Here is a 23902-nt window from a genome sequence, read left to right as displayed (position 1 = left end):
GCTCACACGGATTTTCCTACCATTGCTTTGCTGATGACACCCAGCTATACCTGTCGTTCTCACCTGAAGATCACTCAATCTCTGCACGGATATCGCAGTGTCTCTCTGACATATCCTCATGGATGAAGGAGCATCACCTTCAATTAAATCTCTCAAAGACTGAACTTCTGGTCATACCAGCAAAACCATTTTTTCAACACAACTTCTCTATAAGCATCGACTCTCTCTCTCTCTCACCGACAATGGTTGCTAGGAACCTGGGTGTTATGGTTGATGACCAGCTCTCCTTCACGCACCATGTGGCCTCAGTTGCTCGGTCCTGCCGCTTTGCGCTTTATAACATCCGAAAAATTAGACCGATTCTGACGCAACAGGCCACCCAACTCCTGGTGCAAGCGGTCGTCATCTCACGCCTCGACTACTGCAATGCCCTGCTAACTGGCCTCCCGGCCTGTGTAGTAAAACCACTCCAGATGATCCAGAACGCAGCAGCACGTCTGGTCTTCAACCAGCCAAAACCAACGGGCACATGTCACCCTGCTGCTCATTGAGCTCCATTGGCTACCAGTTGATGCTCGCATCAAATTCAAAGCTCTTACAATCGCCTACAAGGTGATACAGAACAGCTCCTTCCTACCTGCACTCGCTCCTGAAGGCTTACGCTACCTCCCGGCCGCTGCGCTCCTCCAATGAACGTCGCCTCGCTTTACCAAACACTCACACAAAGCAATCCAGACTGTTCTCATACAGAGTTCCCCAATGGTGGAACAAACTACCTTCCACTACCAGATCAGGAGAATCTCTCACTATCTTTAATAAACTCCTGAAGACAGAGCTCTTCAAATAGCACTTACTCTCCTAACACCTCTAACTAACTACCTTCTACTACCAGATCAGGAGAATCTCTCACTATCTTTAATAAACTCCTGAAGACTGAGCTCTTCAAAGAGCACTTACTCTCCTAACACCTCTAACACACTAACTACTTCTAACCTCATTTCCTTCTTCCCCTCCTTCACTCCTCTATCCTATTATTCCCCTTGTCCTCCTTTTATCCCTATCCAAAGTTGTTTTTACCTTTAAACTTACTTTACATTGTACTTGACTATTGTAAGTCGCTTTGGACAAAAGCGTCTGCCAAATGTAATGTAATGTAATGTAATGTAAAACAATCTATATATAAAAAATGTATATGTGCAACAATTATTTTTGTTCATTTTTGTTAATTTGGCTGAAAGTCGTCTGATACTGATACAAAGGCATTATTATAGCACATTATCTTAAAAGGGGCATCGTCTTTTCACTTTTTAAATAGCTGATCACTGTGTGCTCTAATAATTCAGACTAATTATAGTGTCTGACAAATATTTATAAACAGAGTTTTGGTGATTTCATTCAATAAAAGTATTGATTCTACTGTATGGACTGAAAGATGCACTCTGGAAAGGGGTTTCTGGTTAGTGGGTTAAAGTCTTTTTTCTGTTTCCTCTGGATTATTTTGATTATTTCTTGCATTATTTAGATGTTCAGAATAATCGAAACAAGGTGTTTACATTCTTCTTCTCCACTCACAGCACTTATGCTCATTCTGTTGTCCAGGTCCATCAGTACAGAGTTATATCACACACTGAACACAGAACCATGTGTTTCTGTGTGAGTGTGTATCATGTTCTTACCCGGATCCGGACTCCACCCTCTCCTCACGAGTCTTTCAGGTTAAAGGTGAACATATTGAAGCAATAGAGGATGTTTAAATCGCTCTGCGCTGCTGCAGATCCGTCAGGTTTTATGTGTAGGAGTATAACGTTTGTGAGTTCAGGGTTTCAGTCGTTCTGGATTATTATTCTCAGATGAATCTGATTTTTGCACAAAAAAGTTACTTTGAACTTTGATTAGGAGGAAGGGGATTATATCTCGAGTGCATGTGTTATGATCATTTTTTGCATTAACCCTTTGTGGTTTGATTTTTTTTTTATGTTGAGGAAGGAAAATCAGGGTTCATACACGTTTTAAACTGTAAATTCTCATGATTTTTTTAATTTCATTACTTTTTCAGGCCTTCAAGGTAAATTTTTCACAATCATACAATTTTTTAAACGTCAGTGCAGACATGGACAATAAAACCAAAAATCAACTCAATGAAAACTATGATTAAAATTGATTAAAGTAGGTCTAAAATGAATCTGATAAAAATATTGATGCACAATCTTTAATAATAAATAAATGACTGTTGAAAAAGTTAAAATAATAATAATAAAAAATAGATTTTTAGCGCAAAATAGATTTTCTCCATCGTAAACTGAAATACAAAGATTTGTAGAGCAAATTTTCATGACTTTTCCAAAACTTTCATTTTTTGGGTATTTTTATTTTTTCAAAAATCATCCAGGCCTGGAAACTGCTATTTTCAAATTCCATGAATTTTCCAGTTTTTTCATGACCAACGAACCCTATAAAACAAGCCCTGCTTTATAAGAGGACTGACTGCATTATCTTATCCTGAAGAGGGGTGGGCGATACGGCCCTAAAATAATACTATCACGATATTTCATGGTATTTTCACAATAACGATACTCTTGACGATATGACAAAAAAAAAAAAAAAAAAAAAAAATACACTACTGCAACAAAATGAAAATTACATTTTATTACAGCATACAATATATGATATGGCACACCCCTAATAACTGAGATATTAAATATACAGGAATTTAATCAGATTTCAGATTTGTAACAGAAGTTAATGATCTAGAATTATTAGTCATGATACTAATAATAATAATAATAATAATAATAATAATACTGCACTCCAAATATCTCCATATATCCAGGATTAAAGTAAAATAAATGATACTGTACAGATATAATCTAGTCTCTAGTAGATATAGAATGGGAAATTATGAGAACAGTGTGAATTTTTCTTTTGATAAAGACAGTAAAAAAAAAAAAAAAAAAAAGTAGATAAATATGATGTGATAAATAATTAGGGGTGGGAGTATACTATCAATAATCACTATATTTAAAAATGTTGGGGTTATTATAGCGTACGATACGATATGGCACACCTCTAATGTTTAGACACTGAGCACAGGCTATAATAAAACAATATATACTGTAGTGCAGCATTAGGACATCAGTCACCATAAATATATAAAATCTGTACCTTATAGAAGACGTCGGGGACGTACTGCTCACTGCTGGACTCTTTAGCGTAGCCGAGTTCAGAAGCGTCTCTGCAGGGCAGCAGACACTCGTCCCTCACCAGAGCCATGCACTGATTAGATACCTGATACCCCTCAAAATGCACCTGGTTATCAGGACCACCTGCACAACACACACACACACACACACACACACGACCAGTTAAATTAACGCACTCTTTAGGCTAATCCCAGGGTTAGAATTAGAATAGTTTTTCCCTTCAACTGAAAATCCCCATTTTTATTAATAACACTCCAACATCCTGACCTCACTGAATGCAGTCAAATATTCACAGCAATGTACCAAAAACCAGTAGAAAGGCTTATCTGGACAGTAGAGACGGTAACTCCAATAAAAGCAGGATAAACTCTTATCGAAAGATACTCTAATCTGGATTTGTGCTTGGATTTTTTCACGAATATTTTTTATTACTTTAAAATCATCCTTTTAATGAATGTAATTGAATAAGAAGATGTGTCCAAATTCTTGTCTGGTACTGTATATTTCATTCAATGTTTTTTATTTTTTTTATTTTCCTACATAGTATAATAATGAAGTGATCCAGACTATGAGGCTGTTTCTGATTAACTGATCCTGTACAACAGAGGAAACTCTTGATGGTCTTTTTTCATGGCTAAACTTGAGGATACTTTCAAAGTTCTAGAAATTCTTCTTTTCGGATTGACTGACCTTCACTTCTTCTTAAAAGTCATTTTTTATTTCTTTATTTAGTTGAGTAGTTGTTGCTTCTCATAACCTGGATTCGAACATTACTCAAATATTCACTATTCACTGTATACCTGTAACTCTACCTCTTCACTACTTTACTTTAACTGATGCTCTCAAACACTTTATTAAGAGACAAGAAATTCAAGTAATTAACTCTTGATGAGTTCAGCACAGCTGTTAACTGAAAGCCTGAATTCCAGGAGACTCTGCCTCATAAAACTGACTGAGAAAATCCAGCAGAGATGTTAAAAACCGATCATCTAATCAAGAGGAGATAGTTTAAATAATCTAAAATCTACAATGCAGAACATTTTAAAATGATAAAAAACACTGAATTAAAGGTGTGTCCAAACTTTTGACTGGTACTGCATGTTACTTTTAGTCCTGATTTGCAGGTTTAAGTTAATTTCTGAGAAACATATAATATATATATATAATATTTTAGTGTTATATAGTACTATGACCCGTTGCACTCCTCCCAGCTACTATTATGGTAAATTATACTTTAGCTAATGATCAATAACATGATAAATCAGTACCTGTTGCTACTACAGTGACGTATTTAGACCCGAAATGTCCGTCAGGTGAGAGCCGGCAGGGATTGGGGTGGTGGTTCTGAAAGTGTCCAGAGGTGATGCACTCTTCAGCGCTCAGGAAGTACGAGTCCTGTACAGGAAACACACGGTGCACTGTAACACACACTCAGTAACGAGCACTCAGTAACGAGCACTCAGTAACGAGCACTCAGTAACGAGCACTCAGTAACGAGCACTCGAATTAACTATCCACACTGCTGTTAAACAGGCCGGGATTACCTTGTTCCTGCTGTATTTCACTGTGCCTATTCTCGTATCCTCCGACAGCAAATCTGTGAAGATCCACCCCACCTTAAAACACAAACAAATAATCAATTAATCAATCCAATCAATTAATCTATTAAATCAACTAATCAACCTTTATTTTTTTACTCAGTAATATATTCAGGGTAAATTAACCCCTTATCACAGTGGACATATAATACAATTTTTGCCTATTTCGAGGGTCCCTCTGTTCAGCTTAGTATTTTTTTTAAAAACACAATAAACCCTGGGGATTAATGGCTTATGTCAAAGTAGGTACTTGGGCCCCAAAAATTATTAACGTTATTTTGTAAGTACATGATATCATCAAACTAATTCTGCTTACACAGATACAGTAATAACTTAGCCCATAATTAAATTGCCAAAGCATTAGAAAAACAAGCAAAAAATATAAGATTTAATTAAGAAGAAATAAAATCATTCAGAATAAAAGCATATGTGGACAGGCTAAAATTGAATGCAGTGAAATAGAGAGATCAATTAAAATAATAAAAAAGAAAAACAAATAAAAATAAATAAAAAGATCTCATCACACCCCTCTAAACAAAGGTGTGTTAGCTTGCCTAGCATGCACCCTCACCAGAACTCTCACATGCAACTGGTCACATGATGCTAGTGTTCCCGCTCACCCAGCTACTGACTGCACACACCTGTTATCCTGTGTATTTATAACCCTCACCTCCACCCTGTCCTTTTTAGAGTAATGCATCTGGTTCACTAGCTCTCTTACAACATGTTTTCTTGTTTTGTCTTCCGTTATCGATCCGTTTTTCTTTAAAGTCCACTCTTTGCTTTGCCTATTCTATTGGTTGTCTAGTTTTTCGTTTATTGACCTTTATTGCCTTAGTCTGCTTTCTGATTTTTGGATTATACGTGCATGACCCTGAACTGCCTGAACACTCTCTTGGTATGTTATTTGTTTACGCTGCTGAACACCTTTAATAAATATTTTTATTAATTTTTTTTGCTACAAAGTGTTTACTGAACGATGCAACAGAAGAACTGCTTTTAGTTTATTTTTTTAAATAATATTGTTTTTAAATGAGATGTAAATATGATGAATCTTTAAAAATTAAATACATTTACATTTATTTCTTTGACGAACATCTTAAAAAGTAATTATTTAAACATCATAATGGGCTTCTTTTAAATCCGAACTCAAGTACGTCTCTGTAGTGCTTTGTTTTTAGAGTGAGTGTGCTGCCAGAACACGATCACAGTGGAGATACAGTAGGTGGATGAAGTTACCTTCCGTAGACCCAGTTTAGCAGCAACTTCCTCCACCGCTGCAGCTCTCGGATCCTCGATCAGCTCCAGGCTGTTCTGAGTGCCGATCTGCAACCAAACAAAGAGGAGCCATTAATACAGTAGAAATAAAATAGAAAACGGGATATTTTACACAAATCTCTTATTCTGGTAGCGAAATTTCACACTTGTAGAGTCACTGGAACAATGAAAAGTGATCTTCAGCTGATCTTTAAAGCTGGTTTATACTTCTGTGTTGAGTGAATCCACTGTCTGCTTTAAGCAGATCCAGGGGTTCATGGACATAGGGAATTGTGGGTAAACTGACCCCCAAAGCACGGCTAAATTGACAAGTGTGATCACTTCAAACCATGCCTACATTCTATGCACGTTAAAGCAGATTATCTCCGCTTTATCAAGAAGATTCGCTTCTGAGAGAGGGTGCTTTTCATGGTGGAGGTGCTGAATTCGACACAACACCAGAAAGCCCACTAAGCAGTGAGTAACACTACGAACACTACAATATTTCATGTTATTTTAGCAATAATGTTATTCTGGGTGATACGACAAAACAATACAAAACTTACAATAATTTTATGAAAATATTAACGCAACAAAATAAACGATTACGATTAATTTAGTATAAATATATTTAACCCTTTCAAACAAGTTAAAAACAAAAACCGTCTGTGTCCTCTGCATCACATAACTCATGCAATCGTGTTAATTTAAAAACAGCACATCACAAAACAGTTCAGCACATGAAGAATGGGTTCCTATACTCATGGTTTTACCTGTGGAGGTTCGTAGATGGCGGACACCTCGGCTCGGATGCCCAGAGGGATGTCTTTGTGCTCTGTGTACCGGCCGTATAAGTAGCCCATCCTCTGGTTCCCCGTCTTCCTCCAGAAGTCCAGGAACCGGTCAGCGATGGTGTGGTTCTCAAACATGATGTTATCTACATGTCTGTATTTCTGCAGAGAAAAACACACTTCTGATCAGAAACGGCACTGGAAAAGAGAAAAGGCCCATACAACCCAAATACAATCCCGCATACAACCCACATAGCCCCTCCACTGTAGCTCCAACCTGAACAGTCTACATCAGGGGTGCCCAGTACCGTATTTTTCGCACTATAAGGCGCATTTTAAAATACACTATAGGGAACTTCTAATTCAGCAGGTCTCACCGCTGGGTGGTGGGGGATGGGGGGGGGGGGGGGGGGGGTAGCTAACAAAGTTAAGCAAAGCTAAGCTAAGTTTGACTTAAATCAGTGTCTTTATATGAAGGACTTCCAGAAAATTAAGTATTTTAGCTGCTGGAATCTTTTCAAACAGTTCTTTCATATTTGTAACCCTATAAAAGTTATTTCTGAAACTAGTCATGATTGTCTGATCTTGTCTATTAAGAAAGTCCACATTGCATTTAATATTAATGATGGGGGATATTTTATACAGTTTATTTTGTGGATTGCTGGACCATTCATCTTGCCATTTTCTTCTACAGTGAACTTTGACTAGATCATAGGCATCCGTAATCGGAACAGAGTTCCAAGCGAGTTCTAAGCTAAGTTAACAAAACATTAATTCTTAAAAAAAAGACATTCTTTTAAAGTTAAATGAGTGCTGGATGCTAATCTACACAGATTTCTCTCCCGAGAACTCTCCTGTTTATATGAGTGAATAAAGTGCTTTTGTTTATTTACAGTAAGCTTAGATTGCCAAATTTCTCCAGCACTAAGGCTGGAGCATTAGCATTAGTGGCTAACCGCTAGCACAACAGCGCTACACTGAGAAATCCTGATTGTTTCAGTAAGCCAGGGTGATATTAGCTAGTGGTTCATCCCATGTAGATAGTTTTAACATGGTAAACATGCAGACTATAGTCCGATATACTCCCCTCTGAGGGAAAGACGATAGAACTAGCATGGTTAACGATTAATGCTAATATCTGGAAAAAGTGCACTTTATAGTGTGAAAAATATGCAGCACATCACATCTGGTTGGAAATACAAGATTTGGGTCACTTTCATCTGCTGTGTGAAAGAAACCCATGGATTTTGTGTTAATTTAAGAGAGTTTTTGGGGAAATTATTTAGCATCATACAGCTTCTGAGATCTGGAGTCTAGAGCTAAAGCTAATTCCACTACAGTGACTGCAGGTATGAGATAAAGCGAGGTCTGTGAGGTGCAGTATTCAGCGTTTCAGTCTACAGTGTGCTGCTCGTTCAGTAGCTGTGTACCTGTCTGTTCAGGGTGATGGCACTGGGTTGGCATTTGGTGCAGATGCCCTCAGGCCAGGGTAGATGCCCCTCACAGCCAGACTTAATCTTACAGCTGATGTTCTCCAGTGCCACAAACTTGCCCCTGAGGAAGAAGAGGAGGAGATAAGAGCTTTTATTATTCCTGAATCTCCCGTTTTTATGCTTAAAACAGTCAAAAACTTAAAACTAAACTCACTTATCTGCTCCTCCGGTCAGTTTGCGGATGTAGGCGTGGAACGACATGTGTTTAACAGGTGGATCCAGGTGATTCAGGTAGTCTTCATCAAAAGGCTTAAAAAGATAAAAAAATATATATATATAGTTTATCTTTGCAGGTCATACATACAATATCATTATGAAATATACTGTATCACTCACTGTTACCACAACTAGTATTTACTGGACTATATGACTGTCATTTTATTTGTCGTTAATTTATGGGCTATTCCGCCGAATATGAGCCATTTCTGTCCCCAGGAACATTACATTACCTGTATAAATGTACACACAAAATACATTTACTTTAAAATACATTTTATTATACAGCATAGCGTCTTGTACATGACACATAATTTAAAACATTAATAAAAACTACTTCTAACACAAAAAATAGCATTTGCTAGCTTATATTACAGATATAGTGTAAAATAAACATCAGATTTGGTTGGAAATATAAGATTTGGGTCACTTTAAAATTTGAGAATAAGTTTGTGTGTGAATTTGAGAGATTTTTCGGGTGGGGCACAAAGTTTAACCATCATTGTAGGAAAAATAAAGGTTTAATAGTTCTCCACAGATTAGCAAAAACAATTATGCATTGTAATTGGAATATGTATTTTTTAAATAGCCAAAATGAATGAACATATTAAGACTATTGATCTGATGATTCATGCTAATGGGCTCACTCTGATGAAAAAAAAAATAAAACAATGGGCAACAGCGAGGACGGCTAAAAATATATATATATATTGCATATAAAAATATAATAAATATATTAATTATAATTTTAAACATTATATATATATATATATATATATATATATGGTCATGTTCATATATTGAATAATATGTTGAAAGTACATATATTGAAAGTCCTTACAGTAAATATTTTAAATAATAGCTCTTGTATTCTCTCACCTCTAGAGGTACACAGTGCACACATTTCCCCATGGGACCATGCCGGCATCTGAAACAACAGTTTACATATTTATTAGTTATGTAACTTGCTTAATAATTATTTGCAAAACCTACCCAACCCCATCTCCCCACCACATTCATCTAACATTCAGTCTAATAACGTTCAGTTTCTGTTCCTGAGAGACTCACAGCTGAGGGTCTCGGTTCCTGTAGATCTTGCCCTCCTGTTTGGAGAGATACTGGTCGATCTCGTCCTCTGGGATCTGTGGAGACGAGTGTGAACGCGAGAGGGAGGAGGAAGATGAGGAGGAGGAGGATGTTGAAGAGTGGGGCTGTGTGTCCATGGTCTCACTTGAGGGACCAGCTGATGATGGGAAGAGAAACAGCATGTCTCCATGCCTGGACAAAAAAAAAATGAGAAGAGAAAAATACATTTATATTTAATTTTACATCATTTAGCTGACACTCCTATCCAGAGTGCTATACGATAGTATAGAGTAGTGTGGGGGAGTAGGAGAGTATAGGACAGTAAACGGCAGTACTTAGAAACAGAGGAGTATAGAGAGGTATATTGAAAAACAGGAAAATATAAAATAGTAAAGTGTAGTGTATGGGAGTAAAGGGTAGTGTAAAGAAGTATAGAGCAGTATAGAGGACTATATGGAGGTATAGGGTAGTATGAGACAGTAAACAATAGTATAAATTAGTATAGGGGAGTATATGTCAGTATAGGAGAGTGTAGGGGAGTATAGGGTAATGCAGGGCTGAACAGAGTAGTGTAGGGCAGTATAGAGTAGTGTAGAGCAGTATATGGCAGTAAATAATAGCGTAAAGTAGTATAAAGGGGGTATAGGACAGTATTGGGTAATATAGAGGAGTATATAGCAGTATAGGGTAGTGTAGGGTAGTATAAGGCAGTATCTGATAGTATAGAGAAGCACAGGGGAGAATAGGGTAGTATAGGGCAGTAAAGGATACAACAGGTCAGTATAGGGTAATACAGGGCAGTATAGGGTAAGATAGGGCAGTATAGGGTAAAATAGGGCAGTATAGGGTAAAATAGGGCAGTATAGGGTAAAATAGGGCAGTAAATGGTAGAATAGAGCAGTATAGGGTAGAATAGTGCAGTATATGGTAGAATAGAGCAGTATATGGTAGAATAGAGCAGTATATGGTAGAATAGGGCAGTATATGGTAGAATAGAGCAGTATATGGTAGGATAGTGCAGTATATGGTAGAATAGAGCAGTATATGGTAGAATAGAGCAGTATATGGTAGAATAGGGCAGTATATGGTAGAATAGGGCAGTATATGGTAGAATAGGGCAGTATATGGTAAAATAGGGCAGTATAGGGTAGGATAGGGCAGTATATGGTAGAATAGGGCAGTATATGGTAGAATAGGGCAGTATATGGTAGAATAGAGCAGTATAGGGTAGAATAGAGCAGTATATGGTAGAATAGGGCAGTATATGGTAGAATAGGGCAGTATATGGTAGAATAGGGCAGTATATGGTAGAATAGAGCAGTATAGGGTAGGATAGTGCAGTATATGGTAGAATAGAGCAGTATATGGTAGAATAGAGCAGTATATGGTAGAATAGGGCAGTATATGGTAGAATAGGGCAGTATATGGTAGAATAGGGCAGTATATGGTAAAATAGGGCAGTATAGGGTAGAATAGAGCAGTATATGGTAGAATAGAGCAGTATATGGTAGAATAGGGCAGTATATGGTAGAATAGGGCAGTATATGGTAGAATAGGGCAGTATATGGTAGAATAGGGCAGTATATGGTAGAATAGGGCAGTATATGGTAGAATAGAGCAGTATATGGTAGAATAGAGCAGTATAGGGTAAAATAGGGCAGTATAGGGTAGAATAGAGCAGTATATGGTAGAATAGAGCAGTATATGGTAGAATAGGGCAGTATATGGTAGAATAGGGCAGTATATGGTAGAATAGGGCAGTATATGGTAGAATAGGGCAGTATATGGTAGAATAGGGCAGTATATGGTAGAATAGAGCAGTATATGGTAGAATAGGGCAGTATATGGTAGAATAGGGCAGTATATGGTAGAATAGGGCAGTATATGGTAGAATAGGGCAGTATATGGTAGAATAGGGCAGTATATGGTAGAATAGGGCAGTATATGGTAGAATAGGGCAGTATATGGTAGAATAGAGCAGTATATGGTAGAATAGGGCAGTATATGGTAGAATAGGGCAGTATATGGTAGAATAGGGCAGTATATGGTAGAATAGGGCAGTATATGGTAGAATAGGGCAGTATATGGTAGAATAGGGCAGTATAGGAAAAATATGGCACTATACGGCAGTTTGTAGCAGTGTAAGTGGAGTATAGGGAGTATATACTGCGCTGCACTCCCAATACTTCCAAAACTTTGTGGATGGAAAGCCATCTATTAAATTACTGCACATCTATACATATATATATATGTGCTAACTTACTTGATTTTGAGCAGGCTGAGCGTCTTGTTCTGAGAAATGATCTCTCCAGTTTTGTTGCGGTTCAAGTAGACAGAAAAGCCATTAGAGTTGAAACCAAACTCTTTTGCAACCTAGAAAAGGAGAGAGAGAGAGAGAGAGAGAGAGAGAGAGAGAGAGAGAGAAAGAAAAGAGAATAAAAATATGATCTTTTTTGAAGTTTCACTTTCAGAGTGTATCTTTGAGTGCTATTTATGCAGCATGAAACACAGAGTTCTGAAAGACAGTTTTAGTGCAGCAGATCTGTCCCGTCTCGTCTCTGTAAGATATTTAGCCCAGTTGTCCGGGTGCCAGATGATCAAATGTTCAGTTGTGGAACAACTTTGGAAAAACGGTTATAGTATAAAAATCACACCACCATACAACAACTTGATTTGACTTTATATCTCTTTGTTCTTTTACATGTTTATTTCCATTTTTACTGTTATTCTTATACATGTTTTTGTAATTTGACTTCTCTGTGTATTTTCTAATTTGTAAAGCACTTTGAATGACCGAATAAGAGCTAAAAAATCTGAGAGAACAATGCTAAGAGACAGATAAAGGTAAGCAATGTACATAAAAACATCGAACCCTAGTCTCATAAATAACAAGGCTTGTTCCATTTTGTTCAGTCTGCCATTAAATCAGTAAACTAACTTGAAGATGGAATTTGTAAAATGCAAAATGCAATGCATAAAAATAAAACGAATGTGATGCAGGATTTATGCAGGACCTTCTTCTTGTGTTTACTTGCTAGCTCCGCCTCAGACAGCACTGACGAATCAGCAGAGACAACACAATCAGGTGGTTTATTGCGCTGCATTTTTGTTGCACTTGCGGTTTTCCTTGTGTGAAACCAAACAAACCCAAACTATACTAAACATAACCCAAACAGATATTTTAAGGCCTTTCTTAGATAAACAAAGTAAGACTAAGACTTTTTAAGGACCTTCAGAAACCCTGCAAATAAGCAATAAGATTGGGGTAAACATGGCACAGCAAATTTCAGAATGTAAGACTGTCTCTGAAACAATCGCACAACTATCTGAAGCACTTTTTAGAGGATCAATCATAATCAGGTTTGCTCTGCATTAGAAATCAGAGACTGAAGGGTTTGTGCCAAAGTTAGCAGTACTGCTAGCTGGCAGGTCGTGTTTAGCTGAGGCTAATTTTATTAGAAACGCTTTTAGTCTAAAACCATCCCTCACTATATCCATTTAAAACCATCCGGACAGCATACGCCAAGAACTGACACTAAATTTCTGACACTGCTCTGAAGAGATGCAGCTCAAACTGGATCAGATTCATTAAAACTAGGGATGTACCGAAATAGACATTTTTGTTTATTAAAAAAAAAGGAATTTTGTCTAAATGCAGAATAAAATCACACACCCTAAATATATTTTTGTCTTGCTTTTATATCCTAGCAGACATAATACAGCAGAACACATTTACCTCAGGAGTGCTATTCTAATCATGCATTTACCTCAGGCAGTGCTGTTCTAATCTTAAATTTACATAAGCAGTGCTATTCTAATCATGAATTTGCCTCAGCAGTGCTATTCTAATCATGCATTTACCTCAGCAGTGCTATTCTAATCTTGAGTTTACCTCAGCAGTGTTATTCTTATCTTACATTTACCTCAGCAGAGCTATTCTAATCTTGAATTAACCACATTTAGCTAGCTAGTTACCTCAGCAGAGTTAGATCAGCAGTGCGATTCTAACCTTAAATTTACATCAGCAGTGCTATTTTAATCAAACATTTACAGCAGCAGAGGTATTGTATTCTTGAATTAACCACATGTAGCTAGGGCTGGACCCGAATATTCGGGTATTCGGATATTCGTTCGTTGAGTAGGTATTCGGTTTTTAATTTTGGTATTCGGATATTCGTTTTTTTTCTCCTTTCCAGAGTTCCACCTCACTCTAACCACTTCTGTTCTCGCGGGTCCCGTCAGAATATCTTGCGCGCGGGACAGAACTGAACTGTTATTGGCTGGAGCGGGAGTTTAATCCAGACGATGCGGGAGCAAATTAATAAATAGTTAAGAAAACTGTAATAATTGTAAAAAAAAAAAACCTAAAGAAAACTCTCAACGCGCAGGATGGACCGACACACACACGCACACACCGATGGTGTTTGGACTGGGGTAAGGAACGGGACCACACTATTCAGCGCTGCTGTTTTAATAAATATATAAGTAAATTTGAAGCATTAAATGTAGTTTATTTAATTTATATTAGGAACGTGGGGCGGGAGCGGCAGAAATGTGTATGTGGCGGGCGGGCGCGGGATTAAAAGAAGCAATTTTTTTGCGGAGCGGTAACGAGACAGAAACGCGGGAGCGTGGAAGAGTGGGTTTAAAAATCAGTCTCGCGCAGACCTCTATTATACATGATAAAAAAAAATGCAGGCTCTTCGAAACTGATTTATATAATAAAACGTAAGGGGTAATGTGGCAACAGTAGGGGCTAAATCGGTTACAAAAGCCTGGCCTACAAAAATGATGTCTGAACGAATTTCCTCTAATCTAATATAATTTAAAATGGTTTAAAAATATAAAATAATTTCTAAACAAACGAAATATTTAATATTGAGCTTATAGCCCAAGTGCAAAAATACAAAATCAGTAATATGCCCTGCACAATCCTTTAACCGAAATAGACCAAGTACAGTTGGTGAAAACACAAACAGCAATTTACTGGGCTGGCTTGCGCAGCGGAGAAACCGTGCAGCAGCCTCCTAGCCTGCTTACGCAGCGGATAAGCCGCGGTGTGGGGCAGCAGAAATTCCGGGATGAAAACACAAAGAAATCTGGGCTAAAAACACAGAAAAAATATGGGGTGAAAACACAAAAATCCGGGATAAAAACACCAAAAATCCGGGGTGAATATGTCTCGTCGGTCAGAGCAAATTGAACATTTTTCAGTGGATTAAAGGGGCTGTGATTTGCTTTTTTTATTATTTTTTTTTACCTCTTTTTTTAAAAACGAATATTCGAATATTCGCTTCGAATCAGTGCCGAATATCCGGAGCTCAAAAAACGCTATTCGGGCCAGCCCTACATGTAGCTAGCTAGTTACCTCAGCAGAGCAATTTTAGTCATTGATTTCGCTCAGCAGTTCCATTTTAATCATAAATTCACTTAAGCAGTACTACTCACATCACATGTAGGTTAACAACTTGTACTCCTGACATTGCAAAAAAACATGCTGTGCTGACGTTGCTTAAAACAATCTTAACATTAGAGGAAACAATGCAAAATTACCATATATTACCATTAATAAGAGATTATTGAATATAAATTATTCAGTCTTTTCACTTACTCTCCCGAATAACACAGATTAAAACACTTAAAACACACTTAAACACAGGACTGGCTGTTCAGTGCAGTCGGACTCGCGTCACTCACCCGGTCTCACCCTCTACTGAAACATCAGCTCAGAGTAAACTAAACCCTGATCCGTATCGATCCGGAGCTTTATACTCTCTCACTCCTGAGCAGATCATGAATCATTAATGCAGTGCAGCAGAGTCAGGGCTGCGCTAATATCAGCCTGATCATCTGATAAATACAGTCGTGCACGGTACAGATATACTTAAAATAGAGTGTAAAGCATTGCTCAGGTTTACTGAGGAGATTCTGCAGCAGTGCTGCATTTTTGCATAATTACATACTCATAGTTACGTACACAGTTAATGATTGACACGCCTCACAATAGCTGTTTTTTAGTACAAAACACTATTAAAAACAAAGGTGCTGCAGTGCTGGGAGTGTAAGGGACTGGTGCATGGTGTGTCTCCATGTTCAGCTGATCCTCATCAATAAATCAGCAGAGAGAGCAGAACAGACCACAGCTTCACTTACTGCAGGTCCCAGAACAGCCAACGCTGCTCAAAATGCCCCTGTTCCTGTTCACATTTTAAATAACAAAAATACAGCACATATTTTTATACTTAGTGAACTAGTAGGTCAGTATTTTAAGATGCTATATAATATTATTAGAATTATTAATAATAATATTATTATTAGTAGCATTATTACAACAGTTTTTTTTGTGTACTTACTAAGTCTTATTATTTTGACAATAATTTGACAAAACCTTAGAATCTTAACTTTGAGATGCTTTCTAATTTTTTTTTAACTTTTTAGTATTTTTGTCAAACATGTTATTTTGAAATAAATGTAAATGTACAGAAAATGCTTTCTTGTTATTATGAGAACCTTTTTTTTTTAGATGCTTAAGATGATTATTCTCAGACACTTTCTCATCATTTTGAGTTGCTTTTTCCATTATCTTTAGACGTTTTCATTATTTTATTTGTGCATTGATTTGTAAAGAATGGGTTTACACCAACCAGTGGGTGGTTTAAACATTTCAAGTAATTTAAAAGATCAGTAGGATCATACTGCTGAATAACACCACCATCAGTAAGTGAATTAAGATGTTTTGTTTTTCTTGTTCTGCTGCTAAACATGGCTAATAGATTAGTATGTTTAATATTTTTGTTTCTTACACAGAAAAAAACATATTTAAGTGTTGCGATGCAGGTAATCTAAAAAATCAAATTTCACCTATAGCTAAAAAAGTGCTTCCAAATATAAAATCTTGGGAAAATCATCATCATCATCATCATACCTTCTTGAGGAAAGCTGCTGCAGTCTCTCGCTTGGTTGAGGAGATTTTCTTCATCCCCTCTGGAGACTGGACACGAATAATCTGCAAAAAGTAAAAAAGTTAGCAAAGCCAAAGTAAATGGATTTAATTGAGTGTTTAAGAACATTACTATATGTAAATTAATCATGACAACTAAGACAAATAATACAGAACAACTTCCAGATTAACATAATGAGGGCAAAACTTTAATTAATTTAAAATGAATTATTGTTGTATTAAACAGCTCTTATAATCAAAGCATTTGCTAAGTAATAACTTGTTTAGTACCTTATAGACAATGTGTATGTGTGCAGATACTTCTGAAAACACAAGAAACCCCTAAGCATGTAAACTAACAATTAAATATGTATACTAAATATTTTTTAAATATCATACAGTATTGCAGAATAAAATATTGTGATAAATCAATATTGTTTTAAACCCCAACAGCAGATACTATTCACAATAGCTTAGCTAATTTGCTGGCTTTAGGTTTGCTCATAGTAAACTGCTATATAACCTATAGCTAGCTAGCTACTGATCTAGCTTGTACGTGATTTTTGATCTTAAACTTTTTTGTTAAGAATACTTGAAAATGTTTTATTAGCAAAATTATTTTTAATATTAAGGTGTAAGATAGCTAACTAGGTACCTAACTATAGATAGCAAGGGGTCAACACAGGTTAGCTAGTTAGCTTAGCTAATCTAGTCCTGTCAGATTTATGCTAGCTAGGCTAATCTGTGGGCAAATCTATTAACTAGCTTATTCATCTTTTTGTTTAATTGAGCAAAATTACATTTTGTAAAGATTTTCTTTAACAAACATTCACCCCTGAAAAAACAAGAGAAAGGAAAAAAGAGAAGAAAGAGAGAAATGAATAAATAATTAAATAATGAATAAATAAATGTTGCTTGAATCTTGTAAGGATATTATGGATGCTAATATTATCTTTATCGTTTTAGCACATTTAAATGTTTACAAAATAGTTAAAAAAATACAACTAAACACAAAACCGTTTAATTACATAAAAAATATTTTATTATAAATTATTTCAACTTTAAGGTGTTAGCCTGCTAGCTAACTAACTAACTAGGTTTACTACTCAGTAACAGTAGTTAGCTAACTGTAACTGTCTAAAAACAGCTTAGCTAGTTAGCTTAGCTAACCCTGTCCTGTCAGAAATAAGCTAGCTAGGCTAATAACTAGCGTATTCAGCTATCATTGCAGTAAACTACGTTTTTTGGTTTAATTGAGAAAAATGGTGTTTTGTGAAGATTTTGTTTAACAAAACTTCAACGCTTAAATAACACAGGAAGTGAAAAAAGAGGAAAAATAAATAAATAAATCAATAAATAAATTAAATATTGCTTGATTTTTGTAAGTGTTTTATGGTTGCCAACATTATCTTTATTGTCTTAGAACATTTTAATGTTTACAACAGTTTTTTTAAAACACAACTAAACAAAAACCCTTTAATTATATTCAAATGTTTTATTGGATGAATTATTATGACCTTAAGGTGTTAGCCTGCTAATTAAATAATTAACAGCTGCGTTTATTACTTATTACTAATTAGCTTAGCTAACCTAGTCCAGTCAGACTCAGGCTAGCTAGGCTAACCTGTGAGGAAATCTATAAATTAAGTAAAAAAAAAAAAAAGTTTTTTTTTTACAGCTACCATTGCAGTAAGGTAAGTTTTTTTATTTTTTTTATTTAGTTTTGTGAAGATTTTACATTAAAATGTTGTATTAGGTAACTAATTATAAACAGCTTGGTTTATTACTCAGTAACAGTAGTTAGCTAGTAAGCTAGTGCTAACTCTACTGGTGTCAACACATCTTATCTAAGCTAAGCTAACTAGCTATATTAGCTTAGTCATGTTAGACTTAACGTTAGCTAACAAATGGACAAATCTAGCTTAGGTAGCTAGCTAGCTAAACAACAGACAGCCTGGAAATAAATACTTAGATATATTGTGGTGATTGGTAATTAAATTAGTTAAACATGCTAAATAGATGCAATTAATAAGCAGTAAGTTACTGTAGGTTATTTAGAGGCTGTAGCTATATTAGAACATTTAAAAGGCAAAATAGTTATCTAGATAAATAATATATAAGTTATGTATTATACAGTAATAGTTAACTGTAACTGATGTCAACACAGGTTAGCTATGCTAAGCTAATTCTAGGTTAGTCATGTCAGGTGTAGGCTATCTAACAAATGGACTAAACTAGCTTAGCTAAGCTAGATGGCTAAAACAGGCATACTGTAACTGAAAATTCAGAGAGATTTTGTAGTTAGATAGATGTATGCCTGTATTTAAAGAAGTTTTAATTCACCCTAAATAAGCTAAATTAATGCAGTAAATAAAAAGTACTGTAGTTTAGATATGGCACTCTCTCACGGTCAGCCTTTAATAAGAGCTTTTTGTGAAGAATTTACATTGTTTTATTAGATGATTATTAAGCTTTACAAATAGATAAATATCTTTATTAATCAGTTTTATTACCTGCACATGTAATTGTAACTAGTGTTGTGTCAGACTTATGCTAGCTAACAAATGGACTAAACTGGCATAGCTAAAAGAGCTAAAACTAAAACTGGCTTAGCTAAAACAGACAGCCTGTAAGTGAATATTCAGAGAGATGTAGTTACTACAAGTATGTCTGTATCTAAAGAAATTCTGAATTAATGCAGTAAATAAACAGTACTGCAGTTCAGATCTAACTCTCTCTGAGTGTCAGCCTTAATAAGTGTTTTTTTGCAAATAATATATATTGTTGAAATGGCTTTATTAGATGATTTTAAGCTTTATAAATGGCTAAATAGATAACTAAATTTATTATACAGTAACAGAAGCTAGTTAACTAAAAACTGTAAACGCTGTGTCAGAGTTATACTAGCCAATAAATTGACTAGTTAACTAGCTGAAGCAGACTGTCTGTAAAAACACATTCAGGCATATGTGCAGATGACAGATTATATTAAATATACACTGTGGTGATTTGTATCTAAAATAGCTAAATATGCTGAATAACTGCAGTAAATAAACAGTACTTTAGTTCAGATCTGACTCTCTCTGTGTCAGCCTTTTATAGGAGCTTTTGTGATTAATTTACATGGTTGAAAGGATTATATTAGACGATTATTACGCTTTATAAATAGGTAAATAGATAAAAAGCCTTATTAATCAGTAACAGTAGCTAGTAGTAACAGTAACAGTAGTAATCAGTAACAGTAGCTAGTTAGTTGTAAGTGGTGTTGTGTCAGAGTTATGTTAGCTAACAAATGGACAAAACTAGCTTAGCTAGCTTAAACAGACAACCTGTAAATAAATATTCAGATATATATTGTAGCTAGATAACAGGTTATATTAGATATATATTGTGGGGTGCTTTTTATTTAAATGAGTTAAATACACTGAGATAATGCAGTAAATCATCAGTACTGTAGTTAGTTTAGTTTCTGTAGCTACAGTAGATCTGGAAGTTTCTCTTTGTCAGGCGGAATTTTCCACAACCTGCCAACTTTATTCAGCACACCACGACCCATCACCTTTAATCTATCACATTTATATGATTATCTCGTGTTAAATATGTGTGTGATTCCCTCAGTTATTTACTTAGCTAGCCACAGCTTCACTCACTGTTTAGCTAACGTTAGCTAGCGTTAGTTACTCAGTTTACCCCTCTCTGAGTCTAGGTGTTATGTCGAATTGTGCTACCCATCAGTATGTGCGTGCTACCGGCACTGCGCATGCGCTGATCCACGTTATTTTTGTTTAAAGGTTTTACTGTGTTTTTAATAATAAATCTTTCGTTCTTTCGTTTATAAAGTCACAGTAATAATAAACAATTAATAAAAAAACACAAAAATGTAAGATTTTTGAGAAGATATAAGAAACGCAAGTGACCTGATTATACCAAAATCTCTTACATTAGATCCTAAGTTGTTCTTATTAGGTATATATAGGAAAAATCATAATTACTTTAAGATTGAGATGACTTTTTTGACCTTATGTTTGCAAATGCAAAAAAAATTGCACTGTATTGGACAAAAACTATTAGACGAAATGTTTAATAACATTTAATAACTAAGATGTATGCGTGTATGTATGTATGTATATATGCATGTATATGAATATATCTATATATGGGAGGGGGGGTCTGTGTGTTAGATTGTTGGTTTTATTGATCTTTCTCATATTTTACTTTATCTGTCAGATATTGTTATATATTAAAACTAAACAAAAAGACTATTAAAAACAGTTTCTATACATATATTTAAGTTTTTTACCCAGGCTAATCAGACTTTAAGTTAGTTGAACTGTCCTCTAACTTAAGTTTTAAATGTAGCTAACTAAATATGTTAATAACTAAATGTACATTCATTAGGGTAGCACGATTTGGTAGGGCGGCACGATTTGGCGCAGCACCGGCTCGCTTCCAGGCCCGCAGTGTTAGCCTGTTAGCACGGAGCTACAGATTCTGCTGCCTCATCACTGCGCGCTGAGCTCAGATAACTCCGCGGTTCTGCTGTTTATCTGATCAGTAGTTATACAAGATTAAACCCTGAATAAAGGACTACTCACGATGTTCTCCGCCATGTTTATCACCGGGCCCGTGACCCCCGGTTCCTCTCTCAGAGCCGCGGAAGTTTGGGAGAGCAGGGTCGGTGAGTTCTCCGCTACAGCACCGCTACAGCACCGGGCCGCCGCTCACTCCGCTCCATAACTCAGCTCAGCCCGGCCGCGCTCCAATACCCGCCCTCGCTCACTCACTAGGGCGCATATGTAGTGTGTCATCCCAGCTCATCCCAATTAAATCACTATCTCAATTCATCAGGTTTAGATCAGGGGATTAATGTGGAGGAATAACACGTTTTTACTCTTTACTACAGAATTATATATGTGTCTCGCATTCGTTTTTATATATTTATTATTAATCTACAATGTAGAAAATACATGAAATAATATATATATTTTTTATATTTTTCTAATGTAAACTGGTATATCCTCTTGAGACCTAGCGTCCACATATGAGGATATTCCATTCCTGCTTCTCTGCACCATTATTCTTATTTTTTTTTTCAAACGTTGACCCTTTAGCCTTATATGGAGACACTGCCAGTACTATTTAGGGGTCACATGACAACATTATACTTAACTGATTAAAAACAAGATGGCGAGAATCCCAGGCAAAAGTTTCTACAGCCAGGTAAAAAATATCATAGATTTTTAAGTTTGAAACTAGGTTATACTAGGTTAATTGGGTCCTTCTGGGTCCTTTTGCAAAAAATGCTTCCTATACAAAGAGTAAGTTACGTTTCTATATTTTTTATACATGTTAAGTACTCCTGAATAGATAGAAGAAATTAAAAATGCACACCAAGCTAAAGTCCGGGTGTCAGGAGGATATATATCTCCAGTTTACATTAAATCATATCTCCTCTGACCTTATTTTAGCTGCACTAGATGTATATATTTTTTCCTTTATTATATTTGTAGTATTTTTTATTTTTTCTGTAACATTTTGTATATACAGTTTATTATTATTTGTTTACATATATATTCCTGACCTGTGTCTATGTCCTTTCCTCTGTGCTGCTGTAACATTGCAAATTTCCCCATTGTGGGATTAATAAAGGATTATCTTATCTCATCTTATTATCTTATCTTATCTTACCTATATATATATAATTAGAATACATTGTGTGTGCGCGTCTGCTTTGTATTTTAATTCTCCAATAAAATGCTTGTTTGTGTTTAAGTTGGGTAAGCATTTATGTCTAGTTGAAATAAAAAAATAAAAAGGTGTTAACATAAGAGGTGTGGACCTCTTATTGTAAAAAGCGCTAAAAATAAAATTGTGTTGAATTGATCATTTTTTATATAATTGACAAAAACTAAAAACATAAATATGATGGCTGAAAATAATACATTATATAGGTATTAACTCTAGATTTAGTATGCTTAGTAAGTCTGTGAGTAGTGTGTATAAAAAGCTGCACCAGGGCAGCCAGTTAAACACTAGATTTAAACACGAGGTTTGAACACGAGGTTTAAACACTAGCTGAGCGCATATTGGAACACAGCCTGTGAACCTGTTAGTGTGAAAATAGCTACAGTGGAGGAAGGATTTCTGTTCCACAGTTTCAAAATAAAAGCCCCACACTCTCCTTCAGAATGACACCTTCCTAAAATAAACAATAACTAATGTTTCAAGTTTTGGGTATTTAAAATTAGCAGTGGGTTATAAGAGGAAATTTTATCATACAGTCAAGCAGCAAAACCAGCCAGAAATATTAATATTATAAAGCATTTTAACTAGCTGTATACACTATTTTACTGACTAAAATTCGGTTATAAAAATTAATAAAACTTCATAATAAAAGTAAGGACTCTACAATATTTATTATAAGCTTATAGTCTTTACTAATTAGAAATAAACTTTATATTGGAGTAAATTGGGTCCTGAATGGTGGAGATTAGTTTAACGAATGAGTCTATTAAAGGAAGGAAAGCTATTAAAATTCCCTAAATCACATTTTATTTAGATTAATAATAGTAAATAAACTTAATCACACTCTCGATATACACCATTATCCTAAATGGGTAAAATCAATCAATCTAATCAGCTAAAGGCAGGAGGAGATTTTACCACAGTGCAGCATCATAAGGGAGATGATTTAGGCACAAAAGTAAATTTTGCCAAAAATACCTGATTATATTAGGAAGGAGATGACTAACTTTTAAAAAATTTCATTTAAATTTAATGCAGCACTTCATAACTAATAACTTTTTTCTCTTTGTGTGTCTCTGCTTTCTTTTTTTATTTCAAATGTTTGTGTTTGTAAAATACATTATAATATATTTGAATTAGCAAACACTAACTCTATTGATAATTCACTGTCAATATAGCGATGAACGTCTGACTGTTGGCGTCTGTCTAGGTTGTATTCAGTCAGTGGAGCTCCTGTGTTTTCTGTTACCAAGATAAACAAGATAAAACTCCAGAAATGTACCTGAACACACCTCATTTCCAGAACACCACGCCCATCAGTGTAGATATATATTTAGAAGCTCTGCTGCTGTTTAAACCAGGCAGGAGGACGGAGAGTTGGTGGGGTGTAAGATAGCGATGAGCAACAACGTGCCTCTCACAGGGTGTAAGATGAGGTTTAAAAATTCTCTCTACACCTGGTCACATCATGTCAAAATCAAGTATCTCGATAGTATCGTGATTGGATTTTAAATGTGTATTTACATGTGGTAGTCAAATGCACATCCAGTTAGACTGAACTGATATTTGATTGCTG

General features: G+C 35.6%; 1 protein-coding gene across 1 annotated transcript in view; it reads right to left on the bottom strand.

Annotated features, from left to right (window-relative positions):
- The window catches only part of nploc4 (NPL4 homolog, ubiquitin recognition factor), a 30759-nt gene extending 9441 nt beyond the window's left edge, over positions 1–21318 (bottom strand). The window contains exons 1-12 of the mRNA XM_022666559.2: positions 21177–21318; positions 16567–16647; positions 11905–12014; positions 9624–9833; positions 9435–9483; positions 8494–8588; positions 8277–8400; positions 6829–7008; positions 6038–6124; positions 4745–4816; positions 4469–4595; positions 3163–3323 (exon numbers count right to left, since the gene is read on the bottom strand). Coding sequence (XP_022522280.2) covers positions 3163–3323; positions 4469–4595; positions 4745–4816; positions 6038–6124; positions 6829–7008; positions 8277–8400; positions 8494–8588; positions 9435–9483; positions 9624–9833; positions 11905–12014; positions 16567–16647; positions 21177–21191 — 1311 coding nt within the window. The 5' untranslated portion in view covers positions 21192–21318. The remainder of the gene's footprint in view (positions 1–3162; positions 3324–4468; positions 4596–4744; positions 4817–6037; positions 6125–6828; positions 7009–8276; positions 8401–8493; positions 8589–9434; positions 9484–9623; positions 9834–11904; positions 12015–16566; positions 16648–21176) is intronic.
- Between the last annotated feature and the right edge of the window lie 2584 nt (positions 21319–23902).

The sequence above is a fragment of the Astyanax mexicanus genome, chromosome 15 (assembly GCF_023375975.1).
Source record: "Astyanax mexicanus isolate ESR-SI-001 chromosome 15, AstMex3_surface, whole genome shotgun sequence".
Lineage (NCBI taxonomy): Eukaryota > Metazoa > Chordata > Actinopteri > Characiformes > Acestrorhamphidae > Astyanax > Astyanax mexicanus.
The sequence above is the reverse complement of the archived record's forward strand: the minus strand, read 5'-3'. Positions and strand labels throughout refer to the sequence as shown.